Consider the following 26463-nt stretch of genomic DNA (forward strand, 5'->3'; position numbering starts at 1 on the left):
ACATCCTACTCATGACCCAGGACTGTCAGAGGGTTAAAGATCCCCCTCCTTGCCCACTCATATATAGTTTACTTTTTGGCTATGGAATTTTTTTCTAAATTGTGTACACCTTGGGGGGAAAACTTTCTAATACCACAAATATTAATTCCAAATGTGTTCCAGCTAATTAAAGACCCCCCTCCCCCTGACATATAGAAAATCTGCACATTATATATGGTTGTACCACAATTTTATGGTTAGTTGTAAAGTAGAATTAGCCACTTTACAGAATTAGAAGTTATAAAAGTACATTGCAACAAAATTGGACGAAATTCCACATTCCAAATAGTAAGTATATCCATAAAATGTCCTCACTTTTTAAAAATTACTTCAAAATTTTGTATTGGACCCATTCTAATACTTTAAATTTAACTAAGTTAATGCTCATTTGATGAAATTAACTTGCATAAAACCTTCATGGATTACATTTCTGATTAGTCATGGAAAGGATAAATTTTGTAAATGCAGTTGGCTTGAACTTATTTGGTTGCTACTGTATAGGGATTTTTGTATAAGCATTGCAAAAGAATTAATGTACAAGTCCTTAACAGAAAAAATACATAAAAAGTTGAAAATAATCATCAATACAAAGCTGTATAATCATATAGCGGACAAAAACGTGCATACTTTATAAAAGTGGATGCAATTAGAATTTGAAATGCACAACAAAACGAGATTGAAACATAAGAGGTAATCACAATTAAATAATGTAAATTTTTTGAAGTATAAATCAGTGTTATGTTAGAGCATAAATTTATCCTTGCTTCTGTTTTATTTTAGTATTACTTCATGTAAAGTGCTTTTGATATAAAAAATAGCAAATGAAACTGGGTACAAGCTGAACATGAAAAAAATTCTTGATTGTCGGAAAGGGGTTGGTCAGAATTGTTTCATACAATCAAGGATTTTACTGCATATAACAGCTGTTTTAAAACCAAGAAAAAGTCTTCTTAAATTGAATACGATGTAAAACTGAGCCAAAATTATCCAAACCTGGATTATATCTTTATATCTTTGAAAGAAGTATTATAGCAATATAAAGTTGTAATTTGTAGAATATGAAGCTAATTCAAAAAATAATAATAAATAAATTTTAAAGATTCATTACATTCAAGATGATTCTTCTTCTCATAATTCTTTATTAGTTTAACCATTTCTTCATGCATATTATTCAAAATAAAACTCAAGAACTCTTCTGCATCTTCCTGCTGACCCTAAAACATTGTATTACAAAACTTAGTAGGGAATAAATGATAAAGGGTTTCATAAAAGCAAGAGAAAAAATTGCATACCTTAAGGCAATCAGATTTCAAATCTTTTAGCATATCATAAATGAAATCTGGTTGAAATGGTTGGCCAACTTGTAATTCTTGCTGGGATTGAAGTTCTGTAAACTCATAAACTACTTTCACCCTAAAAGTTTAGTTTTAGTTATCACAGATATCTAATAACATCATTGTATTTACAGAAAACTTAATCAAGATTTTGTGCAGATTTCCAAAATGACTAAACTTACATGCTATCTGTAACAGGTGTAGCAGATTTCCCTCTATCAACACAGGGGCCAATTGGTAGATTTCGAAGCAAGGTATAAAAAGGCGAACATGCCAACAAAGCTTGTAGAGTCTAAAGCTAGTTAAGAAAAATGCATTTGGAAGTACTTCCTAGAGCAAAGTTTGACACTTTTCCTTAAAAACTTTTATAAAGAACTTAAATATGTTAAACAGAAACTTATTATTTTAACAATTAATAATAAAAACAGAATATGTGCACATACACATTCAAACATAATAGCAGTACCTGAACAATTCTTAACAGTTTGTCTAAGTGACAAAAATTGTACTAACTTTCAAATTAAAAGTTAAAACAAAGTAAGAAAAATCTGCTTCATTTTGTTAATAGTTTACATGAAGTTAAAGAGACCACAAGTGTAAGTAGAGGAAAAAAAACGTAAAGGTAAATAGTGTAAAACCTGTAAAGTTGACCACCCTTGTAAGTTGACCAACTGTCTAAGTTGACCGCTTTTTTCAGGCACGGAATTATCCCTTATCATATAATTCAACCTCCATAAGTTGACCACCTGTCTAAGTTGACCACTAAAGTAGTGCACCGCAAGTGATCAACTTACACAGGTTTCACTGTATATGACATGCGTAAATGAATCCTAGTGTGAGAAAATTCAAGGTCTCTTGGACATACTTGAGCATAAAAATGTATAAAAACATTTTCTGATATTACTAGTTTTTTAAAAAATATTACTAGTCAGGGCATTTAACAGTATTTAGCCGATACAGGTTAGATGTTTCACAAGCATATTTTAGCCTCCTACTCTTGATTGATGCAAATATTAAAGTTACACTTTTTGTAAATTTATGCTCCTGTGTGTAGTTATGTCATACCATAAAAACATGCATGTTATGGACTAAACATACAAAAGGCATGAACATTTTTGCTCAAACTAAGTTCAAATTTTCTGTGAAAGTAGCAACTATTCCTACTTAATAAAACGTTTTCATCATGTGCTTCAGTATATCTTTTATATAGTTACACCAAAGAGCCAGGGGCGTGCAGGGGGGGGGGAGAGAGAGAGAGAAGGGACGCCTGTTGGCTCAGGCCCGAGCCTGAAGGGGGCTCAATATTTTTAAAACTAGGCGTGAAATATAGGAATAAACAATATGGAGGGGGCCCAGAAAAGTCATTTGTGACCAATTTCTACGCACGCCCCTGCTTAGAGCAGGAATTAGTAAATGGAGGGAGCTAGTTCAATGTTTAGCTTAGCAAAAGCTTAGGCAAAGAGCTCAAGTCATGCGACTTAACAACGAATGGTGGACACGTTTTGCGTTAAACTGGCAAAAAAAGTTGCGTTAAACTTTCTACCAATCAGGGCTGTGGAGTCGGAGTCGGAGTCGAAGAGTCGGAGTCGAACTGATTTTGGGATAAAGGAGTCGGAGTCGGAGTTGTTAGAAAACATGCCGACTCCGACTCCGGGCTTCTTTTTTTCTTTCCTTTTCACTGACTCTCCTTGCATTTTTTAAAAACTGATTACCAATTGGTTCGATTACATGTATAAAAAGATACTAATGAGAAAATAACTGCCATTATGGCAATTAGCTAGCTTGAATGCTTACCGAACTTTCTGTAGCCGTCCCCTAGTTTGCTTGCTTTTTAACTTAACTAATAGCAATTGTCAGCAAACGGTTTTGTTGCCTAACATTTTCAAGTAATCACTTTCAAATAAAAATGAAATATAGTGTTTTGTTCGATCTCACTTATAAAATAGTAAAAGAAACGTAACAAATTAGTAAGTCGACACCCGTAGCTAAGGTTGAAACGTTTAAGTGTGATCGGCAAATTCAAAGAAGTTCTGGCGCGAAAGCACGAATCCAAAAGATTCGATGAAATAATCTAATGTTTTTTTCTTTATTAAGACTATTTCTGTAAGCTTGGTTCTCACTAAAAAGTATGGAACAAAATAAGTAAATGATTTCTTGATTACAACACTCAAGAATTGCAGTTAATCTTAAAATCTTCATATTTAGGTTAATTCTAAAGCAGCCAATAAAATTTAAATTACAAATTTATCGAAGAAGAAATATAGGTATAGTAAAAGTTATTCGTACAAATTTGTATACCGCCCGCGTTTTATGTAAAATTAGCTCCTGACGTATATGTGCTCTATTTTCGTTGAAATTTTTTTGATGAAATATAATTTAAAATATATTCGTGAAAATTTTCAGAATTAAAGTATTTATATTTTTTTATAAACTCTGAAATTAACTTTGGGTGTCATCTACCAGATGGGTGTCACCCGGGGCAAACCACCCCCTCTCAAGAACTTGGATTTAGAAAATAAGTTTTTTTTTTCTCTCAAGTTACAGCTTTCAAAAATTGAAAGCACACGATTTGATCAATATCTATTTGTTAAACATTAAAGGGGGGAAAATTACAGACAATACTTTTTAAAATTTTTAAAAGGGATTTTTGAGTCATCTCACTTTTTAACTCGTAACTATTGGAAAGTTTGATTTTTAAATTGAATTTCTAACGTTGTATGGCGTCTTGGGTTTACAATAAAACACAAAATGCGAAATTTTCATAAAAAGGAATTAATATTTCAATCTGTGTTAAGAGGTTTTCCCCCTTCCCTTGAATGGAGAGAGGGAGTTGAAAAAATACAATTAAAAACATTAAAAAAAATTCGGAGTCGGAGTCGGAGTTGGAGTCGGGCGTTTCAAAATCCAGGAGTCGGGGTCGGGGTCGGAGTCGGCCATTTTCTTTCCGACTCCGCAGCCCTGCTACCAATGCTTCGCCAGTCTTGCATAATATAGACAAATGCCCGAACGGCGTTCACAGAAATTTTTTTGACTCTGCAAGAAATTAATTTTAAAAAACTACTAATGTTAATTTAGAGAAACAGAAAATTTTTTTTTTAAATCCCACATTTTTTTTCTGTTTCTTCGGAATCTTATGTAGAATTAATCTAAAAAATAATGATTTCTTCTTGAAATCGTTATCACAGAACACTACTTTCACAGAAAATAACACTTGCTACTTTCACAGAAAATTTGAACTTAGTTTGAGCAAAAATGTTCATGCCTTTTGTATGTTTAGTCCATAACATGCATGTTTTTATGGTATGACAATCTTTGTTTACAAAATCAAATATCTTTATAAAATTTTTGAGTAAAAAACAGGCAGCTCATTTTTTAACAGATATATACTAGAGATGAGTTCGGACTCATTTTTGACCTGTTCTTGACCATGCTACAGACTCCACATATTTGTTACGTTTGAGTATTATTGAAATTGCTAGCTGCGTCGCCCAGCTTTGCACGGTCTACCTGGAAAACGAAAGTTATGTAAAGTGACAAGTGTTCAGCAATCAGGCTTGAACAGAAAAAAACAGGGATAGAAGTGACATTTGCCAACAAAAATATAGGAAAATATAGGAATTTTCTGAAAAAAATATAGGAATTTGATGGAAAATATAGGAATTTTCTGCAAACAATATAGGAATTTTTCGAAATAATATAGAAATATTTTGAAAAAAAAATGATATACAGGAATTTCGATAACAAAGCTCGCCAGTATGACATTTTTTTTCAAAATGCAATACTACTATTCGATTAAAAACATGTAATTACACTACCTGACATAAGTGCAATACATACGCATAAATAAGTCTAAAAATACACATAAAATCAATTTTACAAACAGTAAAAGAGCATAAAACTGTAATTTGTACTAAACATATTAAGGCATACTTCTTTAAAAATAAAAAAAAATAGACGAAACTTTTTGTAGATGAACACAAATCTTTCTTAAAATAGTTGTGTCACTAATCTAATTTTTAATGAAAGATTTTGCATGATCCGATACTGCGATGGGCAAGCTGTGCAGTAGAATGAAATTCGTGAAGTTTTGTTCTAATTTATGTTATCACTTGACAATGCAGTAAAAGCCAAACTTAAAGTTTTATAAGTTGTTGAAACATGTGCTATGCTGAAATCAAAGTCGCATGTCACAGTAATATCAAGGGTCAATCCAGGTTTCATTTTTTAAGTCCCCGTTATGCGAAAAAGCAAAATATTTTTTGTGAATTTTCTTTATTTTTGTGAAAAAGAAATTATTGTGAATTTCCTTTTCTTTTCTAGAAAAAAGTGTTCAGGTAAAAGTCTAAATGTATGCAAATTAAAAATTTAAATGTATACTGTGTTTTTTTTTTCAGAAAAATCTCTGATATGATACTTTTTGACCATTTTTCCCCCCCTGAAAATCCTGACTTTTCAGTACCAAATTCAATCATAGTTGAAATCCACGATTTCCCATGACTTTGAAGGACACCCAGTAAAATATATATTTGATTTAGAAATATTTGGTCATTAAAGCAAAATAATCCAGACCTAAAAAACTTGGTGGCCACCACTGTCCCAAAGTTTTAAAGTACAAAAAGTGAGGGGGGTTGGGTTAGTTTTTACTACTTTCATAAAAAAAATTAATAAATAGAACCTTGCACTTGTTTACAAAAACATGCATTTTGGAAAATTTAAGTTAAAATAGGTTTTTAAATTACTTCAAAATAAATAAATGAGAAGTCATTAGGAAACTGCATTTTAGTAATCAAAACCGTTTCTTTAAGTTCATACCAAAGCCTCCAAATCAATGAGGATCGAATGCAATTGTGCAGATAAAATTTCACTTTTCTAGAAACTAATGCAGGGCTCCCAACACATTTTAGTTTTAGAAAAGGGTAAAAGAGGACCAATTTCAATCAAAAAGAGGACTAAAGAGGACCAGTTAGGATTAAAAAGAGGATCTTGAGAGGACCATTCATTTAAACACAAGGAAGCATCAAAAGGCAAATTAGCTGCCTGCTGCTAAATCCCTGAAAATAATTTGTTAATTAACCATAATACTGATTTTTAATGATACAATTCCTTTATCACCTTCTGCACAACTGATCTTTTTATCCATTGAATAATATTATTTACACAAACATTTGGATGGGAGGGGGGGGGGAGGCACTTAGTGCAGCACTTAAGGCAGCCTCCATAGAACTAAATGGGCGTAATGATACATTTTGAATTGAACCAGGGATGCTGGTAGTCTCACTGAAGGATAGATGAAGCTGTGCTTCATCTTTCTATAGTTTAAAATTATTTTTGTGTTTTTCTGTATTGTAATGCTTCTTTAATAGCATTTATATCCCTTCTCCACCGATATGAATCCATCACACACCAAACAGATCTACTGTATTGAAAGTTTCCCTAAAAATGTCTGAAATTCTCAATCACAAAGAGAAGCAGATCACATGAGGCATAGTTTTGCAATTTTCATATTCAAAGTATATTTTCAAGAATCATAAAGCTTACATTAAAATAAATAATCCATGATTGCAGGGCTATATGTGCTTTGAACTTTTTTTTTTGGGGGGGGGGGGGAAACAAATTCCCCCCTTTAGCAGGCATCATGCCGCCTGCCTTGTCTAGTGGTCAGAGAAGTCTGACTGCGATAGGAAGGTCCGGGTTCGAATCCCGGCTCGGGCATGGACGTACTTTCTCTCTCCTGTCCTTGTCCCCTATAAACGGGTCCTTATGGCATGTGTGTACTGTAGAAGTTGGACTTCACACCAAATTACTCTAGTTGGAAAAGTGAAGCAGTGCACCTTAAATTGCCAGCCTACTTGGCACACGACAACAACAGCAGCAGGCATCATGACAATGAAATGATGTACAAATTCAACTTCATATAATTACATAATTCAACTTTGTTTCATATACAGACGCTACTTTAAAATGTTATGTGCTCAATTGTTTAAATTTAATACCCCTCCCCCTCCCACACAAAAAAACAGTAATAACCGAAAATAAGCTAATGATAATCAAAATTATGTTTGGAAAACTAAATAAGCTTGAATTAAACAACACAAAAAATATTAATTTTTTAGTTATTTAAGTAAGAATTTAATCGGGTTAATCTGACGTAGCATGTCAAAATAACTTCTAATTTCCATAAATATAAAAATATTTATAAGATGCAAAACGATTGAAAGCTCAGAGAAGCAAATTTTCACGAACCAAGTTCAATGTTGGCATGCTTCCCATAAAATAAATTTATTTATTTTCTACTAAATTAAACTTAAAACATGCAAATCTAAGTTGGAATATGGGAAAATAACATTCGATTGGGCAAAATATTTTAATATTTACATGATTCAAAAAGATTGAAATTTCAAACATTAAAAGCAATTTTCCGCGAAGTCCGAGTAAGTTCAATGTTACCATGGTTTCCAAAATAATTCCTACGTTAATTATTGAAATTAAATGAAAAATAAGCTAATCTAAAGTAGTATATGTCAAAATAACTTCCAATTGTCAAAAACATCTAAATGTTTACAAGATGCAAAAGGATTGAAATTATTTTCCGCGAAGTCCGAATAAGATCAATGTTGTTATTGTTTTCAAAATATTTCCTTCGTTAATTATTGAAATTAAACGAAAAATAAGCTAAACTAAGGTAGCATATGTCAAAATAACTTCCAATTGTGGAAAACATCAAAATATTTACAAGATGCAAAAAGATTGAAATTTCCAACGCGAGAAGCATTTTTCCGCGAAATCCGATTAAGTTCAATGTTGCCATGGCTTCCAAAATAATTCCTTCGTTAATTATTGAAATTAAACGAAAAATAAGCTAATCTATAGTAGCATATGTCAAAATAACTTCCAATTGTCAAAAACATCAAAATGTTTACAAGGTGCAAAAGGATTGAAACTATTTTCCGCGAATTCCGAATAAGCTCAATGTTGTTATGGTTTTAAAAATATTTCCTTCGTTAATTATTGAAATTAAACGAAAAATAAGCTAATCTATAAAAACATATGTCAAAATAACTTCCAATTGTCAAAACATCAAAATGTTCACAAGATGCAAAAGGATTGAAATTTCAAACGCGAGATGCAATTTTCCGCGAAGTCCGAATAAGCTCAATGTTATTGTTATGGTTTCCAAAATATTTCCTTGGTTAACTATTGAAATTAAACGAGAAATAAGCCAATCTATAGAAACATACGTCAAAATAACTTCAAATTGCCAAAAACATCAAAATGTTCACAAGATGCAAAAGGATTGAAATTTCAAACGCGAGATGCAATTTTCTGCGAAGTCCGAATAAGCTCAATGTTATTGTTATGGTTTCCAAAATATTTCCTTCGTTAATAATTAAAATCAAACGAAAAAAAAGCTGAACTAAAGTAGCATATACTAAAATAACTTCTAATTGTGGAAAACATCAACATATTTACAAGATGCAAAAGGATTGAAATTTCAAAAGCGAGAAGCATTTTTCCGCGTCCGAGCCGAGTAAGTTCAATGTTGCCATGGTTTCCAAAATAATTCCTTCATTAATTATTGAAATTAAACGAAAAATAAGCTAAGCTAAGGTAAGCACATGTCAAAATCACTTTGGATTGTAAAAATAATCAAAATATTAACAAGATGCAAAAGGATTGAAACCTCAAACACGAAAGCAATTTTTCGCGATAAATCATATCGAATATATATGTTCAGAAAATTGCACTAATGAAATATTTTTAAAAGAATTACAGGCACAATCCAAACAATAAATAAATTCAAGCAATAAAGAAACTTTTTATACTTTTTCAAGGTTTTCAAACACTAGAAAATGTGTGTGTGTGTGTGTGATCTTTTTTTTCCCCCCAAGAACTTTTCAAGGTTTTTCATGGGCGTACGAACTTTGTTTAACACGCGCTGCGGCGGCGTGCTTGGGAGAACAGTAACTTTCAACGAAATGAAAAACTTTTAAAATCTGATATTTAAGTAAAAACAATGTAAAAGCGAACTAATCAGACCATAATGTTTAAAGTCTAAAGCGGACTTTACCATAAAACACGAACTTTGGCGGGAAAAGCGAACCATTTGGGAGCCCTGCACAGTAGGAAAGATAAAATGGCGGCTGCACGTGAATCGCGGAAAAGGCGGTAGCCAAAAGTCGAGGGGAAAAGTAAAAAAAAAAAAAAAGGAATCGGAAACTGAAAATATAGGAATTATAGGAACTTTTTCAGAAATATAGGAAAATATAGGAACGCTGCGATGCCTGAAAAAATAAATAAAAAATAAGTAAAATTCTGTGGCAGATTGCACAAAAATATCCAAAAAGGATACATTTTAAATCCCCCGATTGCAGGAAAAGCCTCAAAACAAAAACCAGAATCCTATTTGTTCATATTCGAGAAAAAAAAAGACAACAGATCTTTCATTTAATGATGTTCTTAACGCTACAAATTTTAATAAAAGTATTGTTACAGAAAGGTGAGATGAAGCACTGAATAACAATTTAAATAGAGGAAAGCCGTTGAAAAATAGGGATTTTATGTTGAAATCTAAGTGTCATAATTAATAGTTTTTAATTGATATCTCCACTAATTATTATCGGACGATTATGTTAAGTAGCCAAACATAAAGACGGGAAGATTACGAATCCACTGATACCTGGTTCGATGGTCAGTTCACTGTCGTTTGGGAGAAGTAACTTGGACATACATACATAGTTGCATACATAGGTACATATGCTCAGTTTTTAATTATATAAGATTGAGAACAAATTTTGATTGAGAACATTTTACAGTGAAAAAGTTCATGTAGATCTGTTAAAAAATGAGCTACTTGTTTTTTACTTGAATATGTTATAAAGATATTTGATTTTGTAAACAAATTATAACAAAAACTACTATTTGTTTTAAATTAAGTGTTTCTGCAAAAATAAATACTGTATTTTCCTGCATATTATCTGTTAAAAAAGTTTAAATATAATGAGGTGCGGATTATAAGCTGCCGCGGACTGATCAGTGCTTTTTTTTCTCTCTCTCAAGGCCAACGTACTGAAACTCAATTCACAGATAGAGATCATTCTGTAGTCTGTAAAGTTGTTTATTTTACGTAGCTTGAATTTTCCTCTAATGCTATTCAGGCTGTGTAAAATAAAAAACCATATAGTCATAGTAGAAGCAGTCCCCTTTTGCGACCACTGTTTATTCCTTTGTCTTTAAGTAATTAGCATACTATGATCACGATTTCAAGAAGAAATCATTATTTTTTAGATTAATTTTGCATAAGATTTTACACGTTTGTCTATATTATGCAAGACTGATCTTTAGTAAGCCTGGTAAGGATTAGTGCTAAGTTTTGCAAATGGTGTTGACTAGAATGAAAACAGACAACACTGTGTAGAAATTTTTGAATGAGCATAGTAAAAAAAGGGCGCAGATCTTCAGCAAAAACTACAATACAGGAAGTGTTGAAAATAATGGTCAGCAAAGTTAATCTCCATGCAGTAGAATTACAGAGTAGACAAAAATAAATGAGTGCAACTAAAGCAAATGCAAATTGAACTTCAAAATGCTTAAAAAATGGACTGGCACATAAAAGCGTATAACAATGTGTAAATTTAATGTCTAAGATGTTAAAAGTCGGCTACTATATAAATGGAATTTTTACACAAAAATAGATTAAATGTTTGGCTACGTACTAAAACACCTACTAGCATAATAGCAAATAAAACTCAATGAAACACTCAAACAAAGGATACAGCATTGATATAGCACCAATTTCTTTTGTTAATAAGCCCACGTGGTTGAAAAAATACTGGTTGAAAATTTAAATTTGACTGATAAAGATGCTCTGAAAAAAGAATCCAAACATTAATCACATTTCAAATGAACAGTTTCAGGTACATGGTTAAAAAGGCCTTATTTGCAATGGTTTTTCAAACTGTCAAATATGAATTAATCTGTTAAACATACTTTAAGTTGGTGATAAATACATATACAATACAGAGAATTTATTAATAATTAGTTCAACGAGTTTAGTTTACTAATGATGCAAAATACACAAAACATAACAAACTAAATGTTTTCATCATCAAAATTACTGTTTTTATAAAAATGAAAACTTATGTAACAGAAACATATAAATAACAGACAAAGAAAAGGTCAACTCAATGGCAAAATTGCACAAAATCAGAACACAACTGTTCATACATCTTTAGTAGAGTCAAACCTGTTTATCTCAAACCTGCCTATCTTGAAAACCTTTCTATGTCAAAGTTTTTCATTTTCCCTGCACATAAAGTATTAATTCAATGTTTTCCCCCATGTTTGTCTCGAATCAAATTTTCTGAAAACCTGTATATCTCGAATTTTGACTAAAGTGTCTTTCTTGAACTCTATCCCCAACGATTTTGATTAACTGGAATTTGGAGACAAAAAGCATTTTTCTTAATATTAGCAGTCACATAATCCTCCAGAATTAAAACTTTATGTATAAGAAGCAAGTTTTCCAGCAATTATATCCATTCAGAAACTGAGAGGAAGGGGACATTGTTTAGTAAAATTGTTTCCAAAGTTTTACTTTCGAGTCATTGCTCCAATTACTTATTTTTAGAACTTTTTTCAAAACCTCTATATCTCGAAACCTCTATATCTCAAATTTTTCTTCTCTCCCGTAAAATTTGAGATAGACAGGTTCGACTGTAAAACAAAATGGTGCCATCTATTTAAATTGGTTTGGTAATGTAAATCTCTCTTGGAGAGCTTAGCATGATAGTCCTTTTAATTAATCAATACATAAGTACTCAAGCATAATGTAAAAGTAACAAAGTGCAACCACATGAACAATTGGGGAAAAGCTTATTAGTTATTTATTTTAAAAATTTGAAAAGCCTTTACAAAGTATGTTTATGAACAATAGGTGTTATTTTATAATTCAAGGCTATTTTTAACGGGCAAAGCAGGCAATTGCAAGAATTTAATCTGAAGCAGGAATGCAACAAATCAAATAAAAGTAGTTGGACATAAGAAAAGAAAAAAAAAAAAAACAAACAAAAAAAAAAAAAAACTCGGATTAGTTATTTTTTTTCCGCATCAATATCTTCAGGATATGATTATCAGGGACCCGCGTTAAGCAATCGCCAATGCGCCAAATGCGATAAAATTGTAAAATCGGCGAACAAAATTCGAATTTGGCGAATTTATTGGCGAACAGAAAATATACACAGAGGGAAAAAAATCTCCCTTCAGATGTCAATCTAAATAAGAATTAGGTCCGTTCCAGGGAGGTTAAAGGGAAGGAGATAAATCTTTACTATGTAGAAGTGGCAACGTTTGTTCACTTTTTCCAGAGCGGTGCACATACAGCGCCCTCCCGACAATCGCAGCAGATCAATGTAAATGATACTAAGTTTCTCATTTTTTTTAGAGGCAGCTATTAAAGCAAAAAAAAAGAAAAATACTGCTGGAAATTGGTTGTAATAAGGGGCCAATATAGTGGACGATGTACAGCTTTCGTCCACAGGAAGTTGGCGCAGTATTTTGATGGAAAAATTTATTTTATTTTTTATCACCAAGTTGCCGAATTCGTCTGCTATGAATATTGCGCTGTGCGATGTTTTATTTTTTACGAGTTGGAATGTTTCTATTCCTGTAAATAATTGACGAAATGAGAATGTAATAGAATTAATTACGTAAATACTTTTTTTAATTAGTTGTAACTTTCGTGACATGCTTCAAGAACTAATTAAAGCGAAATAATTTTTTGCTTTCATGACCTTTAACAGATAAAAATAAATGTTAATATTCTATTTACTCAACTTCAAGCTGATATTGATTATAATCATTTTATTCACGTGTTTACTCACTGCTTTAAAGAGAATTGTTATCATTATTTTTTTATTATTGCATTTTTTTCGACAACCAAATGGAAAAAAAATCGAGAAACCTTATTCATTCAAAAAATTATACCTTGGAACGCTTTTTTGAGATAGTTTGTGGGGATTTCTGTTGAAATTAATCATATGTATTTTTTAAATGAAAAAGGTTTCCCGATTTTTTTTTCGATTTAGTTGTAGAAAAAAATGCAATAATAATAATAAAATGATAACAATTTTTCTAAGCAGTGCGTAAATACATGAATAAAATGATTATAATCAATATCAGCTTGAAGTTAAGTGAATAGAACATTAACATTTATTTTTATCTGTTAAAGATCGTGAAAGCAAAAAATTATTTTGCTTTAATTAGTTCTCGAAACATGTCACGAAATTTACAACTAATTAAAAAAAGTATTTCCGTAATTAATTCTACTACATTCTCATTTCGTCAATTATTTACAGGAATAGAAACATTCCAACTCGTAAAAAATAAAACATCGCACAGCGCAATATTAATAGCAGACGAATTCCGCAAGTTGGTGATGAAAAATAAAATAAAATTTTCCATCAAAATACTGCGCTAACTTCCTGTGGACGAAAGCCGTACATCGTCCACTAAATTGGCCCCTTATTACAACCAATTCCCAGTAGTATTTTTCTTTTTTTGCTTTAATAGCTGCCTCTAAAAAAAATGAGAAACTTAACATCATTAACATTGATCTGCTGCGATTGTTGGGAGCGGTGCACATACAACGCCCTCTGGAAAAAGTGAACAAACGTTGCCACTTTTATACTAGCAATCCCGTAGGACATTTCTCTCCTTCTTCCTACTCCGTGGTCCGTTCACAAAATTTCGACCCCTAAAAACGAACCTTTCACAATACTCCCAGACTAGCAATCACTGAAAGTTGTTTTATCCTCGGATCACTCAGAGTAGATTGAGGTGCATGCACGCGCATTAGCATAGGATTGGAGCGTTACCGTCCATCGGATCAAAGGAAGATAGACGTTTACCTCTCACCTCTTTGAGTTTGTTTCATTGTGTTCGATGTCTGAAACATCGGAGTAAGATAGGAATACAGTCTTTACTTTTTTAAAGCTTTTATTTCTACTCTAAAATTTATTAAAGAATGATAAATATCACTTGAAGTTGTTTTTAGCCATTTTTTCCTTTGAAAAATTACACATGATTTCTGGAATAAATACTTAATTTGCATTTTTTTTCTCACCAAATTCCTAAAAACGGAAAAAAATTCTGGGATATACCCCCTGCCCTTATCCTCAAAAAATTGTCAAAAATTAAGTTATACTTCACTTTCTGATTAAATATTTCTGCAGACAAAAATACATTAAAATGAGTAAAAGTTAGTCTTTGACTAAGATTTTTGAAATTTGGCTAACACTTTAAAAATTTGGCTAATTTACTGGCGAACAATTCGAAATCCTTAGAGTGCGATCCAGGGGTGGATGGGGCCGGCGGGCAGCCGGGCATTTGCCCGGTGGGCCGCTTCCACTTGGGCCGCTGTGAATTTTACAATTGAATGGTATAAAAATATATCCATGAGTTTTTTTTACTTTTCTTTTTCTCTTTTTTTTTCTTTTCTTTTTCTCTCTTTCTTTTTTTGATTATTTAAATATCAATGGCAATTTCGTAACTATCCAGTAAAGTCCAAAATGACTTAAGAATCTTGCTTCAGGAAAAGTAATATTTAGAGAATTAAAAGAAAAAAACTTTACAGATGCATTCTGTGAGTAATAAGTTCTGTATGTTGGTAAATCCATCGGCCGATGAGATAACTTTGTTGTGGAACTGCCACTAGTTCGTAATAGAGCATCTAGTTCACAGGGACCAATGAGCACTTCAAACCCCCGTGGGCTGTCGCCATGGGGGAGGGGGGCTACAAACTTCTTCCCCCTCTTTCTCAGAACTGATGCAGCCAATTTCAATTGAGTGGTGTAGTAGCAGTAGTAGTAGTACTATTAGTATTATTATTATTATTTCCATATGTTTTAGTAAAATTTGAGCATGTTAACCATGTGACGGATTCTTTTTTAAAGTTGAATTGCTCGTACAATTATTCGCATAGTTTGATATGGTGAAAAAAAAAGAAATAAAACGTTCTCAGTATTTAAAAAAAAAAAAAAGATAAATAAACATGATAGCTTCATTCATAGGCGCCGCCAACATACTTACATTTTTAGTTTCTTTTTAAATATGTATCAGCATGAAAATTACAGCGAAGAGGAGAAATATACAGGGGGTGAACGGAGAAACAATATGGGCCGCCGAAGCATGTTTTGAATAGAAGAAAAGTTAAATGCAAAAATACTGTAATGAATAGTCAAACCAGTACTTTTAAGTGTTTGAATGTATAAAAAAAAAAAAGAAAAAAGGGGAAAGAAAACGAAAGTAAACCAAAACTTTATCAAGAAATTCTGGAGGCATGATATTTAAAATGAAGTTGGAGAAAAAAAAGTCTCACGGTGTCACTGGAAAAGTACTGCATCAGTTCAAAATATTAAAAGTTTTTTAATAAATTCCAAATGCTTTAATTTCAAGCAAATGTAAACATCAGGCTAGAAATTGAAAGTTTCATTACGGAGAAGATGGTCTTGGAGAAGAGAAACTAGGACAGTACAGGATTTCCGCTAGTATTTTTATCAATAATTTAATCAAGTAACATATAGGGACTTACCAAGAAAAGGAGGGAGGTCCTCGAACCTTTCCCTTTATTTGACACCATCAATGTAGCTTAGAATCGAGGTTTAAAACTTGTATTTTTAAAGCTTTCCGGGGAAGAGTTCATAAAGCTCAACCCCGTCCCTCATCGACTACCGTTATCAGAAACAGCCAACAATTCGTATTTTGGACTTCAATATTTAAAAAAAAACTTCCAGGAGAATGCCCCTTCTAAATCCTTGGGAAAAAAAGGCCTCTATCTCATTATAAAAATTCATCTAAAATTTCATATTTAGGATTTCCATTTATATAAATTTAGAGGTCCCCGAACCTCTCCACCCCCCAACTCCCAAAGATCGTCTGAAATTTCATTTCCTGGGCTTCAATTCCAAAAAGAAAAAAAAAAAAAAAATCTGGGAAGAGCCTGTAAAGTTTACATCAGCGAAAATCATCTACAACTGCATTTCTTCAAATTCCGATTTAGAAAACTACCGAAGGAGGGTCCCCGAACCTCTTCTAACACTAACATTACCAAAGCTCGTCTAAAAATGCCTTTTAAAAGAAAACTTCGAAAATTTTCCGCTTGAGCTTCCCCACCCCCTCTTGCCAACATCATAAAACATCGTCTTAAATTTCGTTTTATGGGCTTCAATTTCGAAAAGCTGCCGGTGGAGATCTTTCGAAAACTCCTCCCCCTCTCGTCATGGAAAGTCGACTAAAATCAAGTTTTTTGAGCTTCAATTCTTGAAAATTGCCGGTTCCCTTAACGTAACTAAAGATAACCCGTTTTTCAGATTTCGATTTTGAAAATTTTCTAAGAAAGCACCCCCAAACCTCTTCACTTCTAACATTACCAAAGATCGTATGGAATGCATTTTTAAAATTATAAATTGAGAAATTTTCCGTGTTCACCCCCGAATGTTTGCTACCCTCAACAGCACCAAAGATAGTATAAAACTGCATTTTTGGAGCTGTATTTTGAAAAATTTCCAGAGCCCTTACATATCTTTAACTTAAGAGATATAACAGAAGGGTTCATAAAGTTTCAGTTTCAAAAAATATTCGGCGGGAACACCTCTGAACCGTTTCCCCCCTCCTAACATATGCAAAGACCGTCTAGATGGTATTTTTAAAACTATACAAATTTGAAAAAATTCCGGACGTCGCCCCCGAACCTTGCCTTCCCTTAACATCAAAGATCGAATATTGAATAAAACTGCGTTTTTTGAGCTTCAATTTCACAAAATTTTCCAGAGAGAGCCACCGAACTTATTTTCCCCGTAGCATAACCAAATATCATCGTCTCAAGCGTGTTTTTAAGACTATAATAGTCTAGAAAAAAATTCCTGGAAGAACTCCGCCCCCCGGATACTTCTGAGTGATTATTATACTTACGATTAGGTTCAGATTATCAATACTTCTACTAATTACTCGCTCTAAAACTATTACGGTAATTCTATCCCTGTATTTAAATTACATTTGAAATAATTAAACGACCGGCCACTTCATACACCGGTGGTGTGAAAAGTAGGGTCTATTTTTTGACCTCGTGTTCACTTCCTGCGTCAAAGAGACATCGACTGATGTTAACATAGAGGATGAGGATGTTAACATAGGGCTTCGTTCACCTGAAGCCCTTCAGGATGAATCGTATTTTCAGACTAATATAAGTAATACCCCTTCTGCGCTATGGGATTCCTGACCATATCCCTTTTCCTCCTGCCATAAAAAATAACCTACATATACGTTTTCAGATCTTAAATTTAAAAAAGCGCTAATTGCTCGTTCCTAATGTCTTTAAAGATCATCTGAAATTTCATTTTACATGTTCATCACAATTATATAATGTTTCCACTCGATATCGAGTGAAAAAGGTTCTCCTCTTCAAACGGTATTGCATATCAGATGTGCCAGCAGAGATTGGCGTAGCAAGTAGGTGGGCAATTTCTGCTTAACAAACTTGTCAAGGAACTTCAATTTCAAAAAACGTTCCCCCTCCATCAAAGAGCTTCGAATATCGTCTAAATTTGTGCTTTGGAAACTTCAATTGAGAAATATTGCCTGGCAAGCATTCCTGAAACCCATCCTATCTCCAAACGTTCAAGACTCCAATTCCAAAACTTTTCTGGTGGAATTCTCCGAATTCCTTTCTCCCCAAATATGCCTGGGATCATCTAAAAATAGTTTATCAATGCGTTTTGGGAGCAACAATTTCAAAAAAATTTCGGGGCCGTACCCTCGAACCCCCCACTATTTGTGCGAACATTACACTTTTTACTAGATATTCGTTTTGCTAATCCTTTTTTTCCACATGTAACGCAATTCTCCTTATTTGAGTGCTCAAACTCTAGTGATGATCTTCCAAATTTTCCTTTTCAAGGAGCGACGCCTAAGGGGCCGGTTGGCCTGTAAATGCCACGGCCGGTTCATGCTTGTCCATCCGCCACTGGTGCGATCCCTGGATTATTAAATTTAAAATGAAAAATATTTCCATGAAATGTATAAAAGAAATTTTTTTATGAGTACTATAACATACCAGTTTGTATTTATAACTGCTTATATCATAATGAAGTCTTTCATCGAAAAATTGAATAATAATATTCATCAGAGAAAAGGGGTCAGATCAGAAAAACAGGGTAAAAACTTATTTTATGAAACAATTTTTTTAAAAAGTTAGTCATATAGTAGTTGATTCAAACATTAATTAGTTTTGGTAACAGTGGCAAATGTCCTTTTTTTCTTTTACTATGCAAAAGAAAAAAAAGTAAATAAACAGGCAAAATTGACAATGCAGTTTTAGACAATATTCAAAAACACTTATACAAAGTAAAGATACATGCATTGTTTTAAATATAACTTTTAACAAATTAAGATAGAGAATAATTTTAGAGATTTATATACATTATAACTAAAACGAGTACTGCTATAAACAGGCACAACAAAATGAAGAATTTAATTAAAAACTTAAGATTCACTTCATCCATTTAATTTTTTTTTTTTGGAAAAAGCAAAATTTTAAGTATAAATTGAAATAATTTAAAACAAAAGGACAAAGAATAATATGCATTAGAACTTCCTGAATAACATAAAAAGGGTAATCATAAATATTTAACAATAATTACAAGCTAATTTATATGCTTTTCAACTTACTTCCAAGCACTAAGCACATTTTATCTTCATCTATGTAAGTATCACTTTCTTGCTCAATTGGAATAATTCTTTGAGGTTTTTTTTCATTTTCAGTTGGCGATTTGACAACTGGAATTTTTTCAACAGCTCGTTGGCCGCTACTAACAACATCTGCCCAGGAACGCCGAACTGGTGTATCGGACACATCATTTTTTGAAGCAGTGGCAACAACATTAACTTGAGCCGTTTGTTCAGTCAATTTTTCCACATTTTGCTCCTGCTTTTGAGCAGTTCCATTCTGAGCAACCTGTTCGTTGAAGTCATTTGAGACAATTTGCTTTACTTCAGTTCTATTTTCGGATGCAACACCATTTTGAACATCCGATGAAGCATCTGTCTTTTTTTGCAAAGAGTCCCTCTCAATGTTTTGTTGAGAATGACTTTGATAGTCTTTAGAAGCAAAGTTTTGTTCATCGTTGGATATAAAGTTTGTTTGAGCATTCGATTCAAATTTTTGCTCATTGTTAGGTTGTTTCGCCTCAAACGAATGTGTTTGTATTCCATTTGAAACAGGTTGCTGTGTATATTCTTTGATGTTTTGTGGTACAAAACATGATACTGTAGGGTTAAGTTTAAATACTGGGGTTAATGGTTGTATTTGAGAAGAATGTGCAGTTGAATAAAGATCACCATTCACATTTTTTCTAGGTTCACAGTACTGGTTCACATTATTGTTATACACTTCCAGAACCGGCTGTCTTTGTGAACCGTTATGGAAAGCCAAAGAACTATGAACATTTTTAGCTTCGTGTGCTACAGGATGAACTAAATTCATTAACATTGCAGAATTTGGCAATTCCGTAGATGCGTCATTATATGACACGGACTGATGAGAATCACTGATACCAGCAGTATGATTACTTATTTTCGATACATAGGTTTCAAAAACGGGAGCATGAACATTTAGTGTAGAGGCACAGCCTGAAACAGAAATGCAGATTAAATTTCAGGAACTCTCACTACAGTATTTTTCCTTAATGAAAATTGGTAATTAAAACAAAATTTGTACTTTTCAAAATGAAACAGCAAATTTGCAAGGAAGAAATGTTAGCTACATAATATACTTATATACATAGTCCCAGACCTACTATATTTGGAATGGATGCTTCCCAAAAGCAAGAACTCCGATTCAATTTCATCAAATTTAAACTATTTAACGCATTAAAATAATGAATTCCATGTTTCAACCAAAACATGAAAAGTAATTTGGCAAAGGGCTAAGCAATAGTCTAATAGAATGCAACAGAAAGAATTACTTTAGCACCCTTTTTAAAACTAATCAAAACAGGAATCCTTAAATATTACTTGATGCCTTTTTTAAGGATAAAATTCCAAAACTATATTTGCTATTTAAGATCAGAGCTCAATATTGCTCTAAATTCACTATACTTCTGACTGATTGCTTGCAGAATTTTATTGGGAAAAGTCATGAACTCACGAAGAAAGAAAAACTGTCAGAGTTGCCAACCTAGCAAGTTTAACATTACAAAATTCTTATAATATGATATTCATTGAAAATTAATTTGATAAATATAGAGAGAATTAAAATGTACTCAAACATTAAAATTTAATTTATTATATGCACCTGAACATCAAAATATAATACTAAAAACAATATGTATTATTTTCCTTTTATAAAAAAATAAAAGGTAAAATAAAACAATCATATGAGAATTGCAATATATAAAAGTCTGGATTAAACACATGTTTCAAATAAAAAACTTTGTGGATCATTTTCTTGAAAGGTAGTATAATAAAAGCAAGGGGAAAGGGAAAAAGAAAATATTTTCATACCTTTTCCCGAAGTTGGTTCGTCTGCAGAGTCGTCATTCCAAGGAAACTGCAAAAGAAAACTCAGTTTTTAATTATATTAACTCGATTGTTGATAATTGAACACAATGGAAGTTTTCAAAGCTAAATTCAAATGGAATAGAAATAGATACTTCACTTCTCTATTTCACATTTTAAACCATTTTGAAAATGCAGCATGACTAAAAAGAAAGGGGCTACAAATTGGGGGAAATGAAACTTATCACAGTTTATACAGTGTCAACCAAACATTTTTATGAACAGCAAGAGTACATTATCTAGTTCAAATAATACCATCTGGTTTGAAAGATTATATTTGAGATATGCAGTCGGACCTTATTATTTCAAACCTTCTTAACTTGAAACACTTAAAGTCTTGTGGGAAAATCCCCCCCTCCCCCATTGAACTTTCCATCTAAACTTTAACATAATTTCTGTGGTTCATTTTTGAAAAAGAGGTAGGTATATATGTTTTTAATCTATGTATTTTTAACAGAACTTTGGTATGCTCAAATTTACACAATCAAAAAAGCACTTTTTAGGAACACTGGGAACTTATTGTCTTCTTTTTTAATATAAGAATAAGAAAACTTTTTTTTAAAAAACTCACTAAAACTAAGGTAAATTAAAATTCTCACCTCCACTTCATCACTAAAATTCAAAGGATGGAGAAGTTCCTGTATGTGTTCTACTTGACTGTCATCCAAACCATCCAAGTTTAAAAAGAACTGGAAGGAAAAGGCATCACTAATTAAACCATATTAGTCATTTAAATCTTATTCATTGAAAACTAAATAAATCAGAGTAATCACCAAGTCTTACATTTAGTTTTAAAATTTTCAAACAATTTTCTTTTCTGTTTCTGCGACAATAGAAGTCAAAAGTCACAGTAAATTAACACATGCATTATTCAATACAAAATATTGTTACCATGTACAAAATTAATGATCAATGGGAGAAAGACGTAAAATATAAGCAGTTTGTAGAAATAATAAAATGTAGCACTATAGTACTGTGCAGTACTATAGAAGTAGTAGTACTGTGCAGTAGATACAGTGCCGCCTGACTTGTCTAGTGATCAGAGAAGTCTGACAGTGATGTCTTGGGTTCGGCAGAGATGTAATTTCTCTCTTCTGTCCCTACCCTTTTTTTGTGTGAATGTGTCGTGCTGTGAATGGTTGCCTACCCTATAAACGGGTCTTTATGGCACGTGTGTACTGTAGAAATCTGACTTCACACCAAATTAGGGTGCAGTTGGAAAAGTCAAGCAGCGCACCCCTAACTGCCAGTTTAGCTAGCTCACAACAACAATAGATACAGTAATTATATTTATAACTTAAAATATGAAGATGATGATGATTTATAGACCTCAAGATTCAGAAAATTTTCAAGTGGCCAATGGTCACTAGACTCAGAAAACTTGGTGGCCATCAGTTTTACCGAATTTTGAAACCAGCCCCGAGAATAGGGGGGGGGGATTTAAATTTATATTTTTTATTTTAAATTCTTGATGGGAACTAACAAACATTATGAAAGTGATGCTAAAGGAATGCTAACAAGAAATATAAATTATATTAATCATGGAAATATAAGAGGCATTGGGTGAAGGTTGGGCACCCCTGAAAGCAAATGGTTCATTCCACCCATTTTCAAGTTCCATAAGAAAAAAATCATTCAACCAAAAATATAGTGCACGCAATACCAATGTCCCACAGTGGAAATTAAAAAAAAAAAAAAAAAAAGAATCCCTCCCCCTCAAAAAAAAAAAAAAAAAAACTGCAACAAATTTCTTTTAAAATCTTTTTGTAAATCCTTGCAAATGCCATGATTGTAAAAATCAACATGCACTTCTCAGGTAACTAGGTTAATGAAAAGAAGTAATTTAAAGAAAATTTGCACTAAGGGAATTAGGAAAATATTAGATAAACATATAACTTGAATTTCTTCAATAATTAAGATTTTTTTTTTTTTTTGCATAAAAATAATTAACTACAAACCGCTCTCAAGAACCCCTCCAGTAACATACAATTTGGCATTTACCAAGAAAATATTTCCAAAAAAAAAAAAAAAAAACCTTTTTGCATTATTTCAACTAAGAGTATGATCAAACATAGCGACTACGTTCCATATGTAGCCGCCATGTTAGGATGATTATATGAAGGGAAAACGATCCAAGGACAAGCTATTTGGTTTATATTTTAATCTGATGCAATTGATGATTAAAAAATTACAACAATTATTCCAATGAATAGAAACTAGCCCCCGTTGTTTAAATGATTTCCAATGGAATTTATTCATAATCAATCTCGAGTATTATAGCTTTCACATCACAGGAGAAATATAGGATATAGTTTCTAGAAAGAGTTTTTTTTTCTTACTGTTTTCAATGATGTATAGGATTTTTAATGAAATACAGGATTTCTGGGACAACATAGAACATTGATTATGGCAAAGAAATGATAAAAAAGAGGAAGGGGGGGCTTTGGGCGGTCGAAAACAAGTTGCTTTTTCAAGTTTTAAATTAATTTGTTTTTCTATTTTGACGATTTTCAGAGTGAAGGGTCTTTGAGTTAATTGGGAATCAAATAGAGTCGAAATGACCTTCGAGGGTTTATGTAAAAAAAACATGGTGTTTCTTTTTTGAATAGAGCAACAACTTTCATGATATTTTCATACTCGCAGCATAAGATTTAAAGCAAAACATATAACTGTTCTAGAAAAAGAAGTAGAAAAAAGTAGTACCATAGTTTTCCTGCGTATTATCCGCAGGTCCTAAAATCGGCCTGATGAAAAAAAAAAGCATCGCATAATCCGCGGCAGTGTAAAAAATTAAGTTTGAATTTAATATAGCACTTGAGCAACTAAATTAAAAACTTGAAAAGGTAATTACTTTGAAGGCATAATCAAAATTAATCTGAAATATAATGATTTCTTCTTGAAATCATGATTATAGTATACTAATTAATAGAAAACAGAGTCAAGACAAAGGAGCAAACGGCCTAATCTTGTGCAAATGGCTTCTTTTTTGTTTTACATGACCTGAATCGCGCAAGAGGAACATTCAATCAATGTAAAATAACCAACATACAGGCAGGCAGCGAGAAAGAACATGCAAGTTTTGTAAAATAAACAACATTCAGTCGGCATACAGAGTCTCTATCGGTGAATGCTACTGTGAATATTGAAGTTCAATGCACTGGTGTTCAGAAAAAAAAAACAAAAACACAGATAATCCACACCTCATAAACTTTGCCTTTTTTAATCAGCGGCTTATACGCAGGAAAATTTTTGATTGACTTACCTTTCAGAATTACTCTCATCATTTTACTGACCACGTGGTTTATCGCTTACGTCTTTGTCTACCAAAAATGAAGTTATTTTTCGAGTTGAACAATCAATGTTCAACTCGAAACTTTTTTTGCTCATCTCATTCTTTCTTTCTTTTAATGTATCAGCACAAAATTTTTTTTCATTCTTTCCCATTAAAAAAATGACCTTCACAAAACGAAGGCGCGAGGCAGAAACGTTGTGAGGGACACGCTAAAGATACTAACCCCATTTAGGTGAGGAACCACAATTAGTCATTTTTAAAGATTTAGTAATGATTTAAAGATCTGAAGTTATGGCTTGGAGGAGGGTTTTTGCTATTTTTTCAAAACATTTTATATTTTTTAGCATGATGTGACAAATAGTAAAATAACATACAAATCAAATTTTTGCTTGGCTAAGGTGCGATAAAATTACAGTACAGTCACACTCGCTTATAAAAGGGACATCGATATTTGCTCGTTCGAGCTGAGTACTGGTAAAAATCTGGTTCATTAAAAAAAGCGTTAAAAATCCAAATGTGGTTGCTTTGTTATTTTTTTATTCCTGCAGTTCCTAGTAAGTGAATTTGCTTCAATTTTTTTTAGTGTCTTTTTTTTTTTTTTTTTTTTTTTGAGAAATACTCATAGCTCGAAAAACATCTGAACTTGCAACCATAGCTTCGAAAATAGTTTAAAGTAACTGGCTATAGTAAAAGGGAGGCTCAACTTAGATTTCTTTACATTTGTACTATCATTCTAGTTTTCAGCCTTTTTTATCTGCTTCAATTTGAATTAGAGCTAGTACAATATTTTCGAGGAAATGATCTTGTTGGAGTCGACAAATAGTTTTAAGTGCACCTTGCCTCCAAAAATTAGAACAGTAGGCCGACATCACTTGTTTTCCAGATTCTTGATTTCACTTATTTTTAGTTGGATTTAAATGTTTAAATGAATTTTTCTAAATTATTAACTAAGCTGAAATTCAATAGAAATTAAATGAATAAAAAAATTTTGCTCCCTTTAATCCGGGTTTGCTCATTAAAAGTGAATTACACTCCCATAAACTCAAATGTGTTTTCAAGTAATTCTGATTTCCTTGTTGAATACGAGTACCTTTATAAATCAGGGCTCAATATTAGAAGTACTGCAAGGAAGAAAGTTAGTCAGACCACCTCTCCAGGAAGCATTAAACACTGAAGCAGATAGTTCAGTGTTTGATCAAACTTGCTCTATATTCGATCGCAAGAGTTTGCCCCCCTTCAAAATAACAAACAACTCTATTTATCGCTCATCTATTCAATGAATTCTATCCTTAACATTCAAACATACTTAAATATTAAATAAAAAACTGAGTCTAATCGAATTGAAATTAAACTCAACCAGTGCAAATAGAATCAATAATATTAGGGAAGCGATCATATTAAAAAATGTACCAATACATTAATTTTGCATATAAGCACAATGATGAACATTGATGAATTCAAGCACATCGATGAATAAAAGAGAGAATGCCATTGTAAAATTTCATTAATTCAATAAAAAAAGCGTTAAAAACGATGTCACATACAGGATTAAAAATTTTCAAGATATTTTTACATAGGTGCAAAAAATTGCCATATGACACTGTTGGCAACAAAATCGAAAGAGATTTAACAGGTATAACTTATGCGCAACTTAATTATTTTACACATTGCATAGTAAAATCCAGTTAATGTATAATTTAAACACATATATGTAACATACAGCACGTGTGCTCTTTATCAGCATCATCATGATGGCCGAAATGAACAGTGCCATGAATGAAGTAATTTGATAAGATCACCATACATGTGTTAGAAATATATCTCTCATACACACAGTTTTCGAAAAAGCAAACAATTTTATGAACATTTTTGATACTTACTATACTTTTATCCATTTTGTTTTACGTATTTATTAAAACTTCCGCATGGTGTTATTATGAATATAGCACATATGTCTCCATGATTCAGGTTTATCCACTACAGCTACAGTTAAAATTGAACATATGAAGTACATTAAAATAATGTTCCCAAGAAAAATCCGGTTTGTGAAATCGCATAAGTTCATTTTCAATCTGAAGAAAAAGAAGGTGCTTAAAACACAAAAACGAAAAAAGAAAATTCCGTATATTATTTCACTTTATTCTTTGAGAATGACGTAAATATTCCTAACTTGTTGCCATTGGATACCAC

The 26463-nt window shown here is 32.3% G+C and overlaps 1 protein-coding gene across 1 annotated transcript in view; it reads right to left on the reverse strand.

The window, feature by feature from the left end:
- Window positions 1–26249, reverse strand: part of LOC129217405 (ubiquitin carboxyl-terminal hydrolase 10-like) — a 51939-nt gene extending 25690 nt beyond the window's left edge. The window contains exons 1-8 of the mRNA XM_054851702.1: window positions 26154–26249; window positions 21581–21670; window positions 20928–20973; window positions 19095–20054; window positions 11147–11238; window positions 1556–1665; window positions 1332–1452; window positions 1148–1253 (exon numbers count right to left, since the gene is read on the reverse strand). Coding sequence (XP_054707677.1) covers window positions 1148–1253; window positions 1332–1452; window positions 1556–1665; window positions 11147–11238; window positions 19095–20054; window positions 20928–20973; window positions 21581–21670; window positions 26154–26168 — 1540 coding nt within the window. The 5' untranslated portion in view covers window positions 26169–26249. The remainder of the gene's footprint in view (window positions 1–1147; window positions 1254–1331; window positions 1453–1555; window positions 1666–11146; window positions 11239–19094; window positions 20055–20927; window positions 20974–21580; window positions 21671–26153) is intronic.
- Window positions 26250–26463: the final 214 nt, after the last annotated feature.

This window comes from Uloborus diversus, chromosome 2 (assembly GCF_026930045.1).
Source record: "Uloborus diversus isolate 005 chromosome 2, Udiv.v.3.1, whole genome shotgun sequence".
Classification (NCBI taxonomy): Eukaryota; Metazoa; Arthropoda; class Arachnida; order Araneae; family Uloboridae; genus Uloborus; species Uloborus diversus.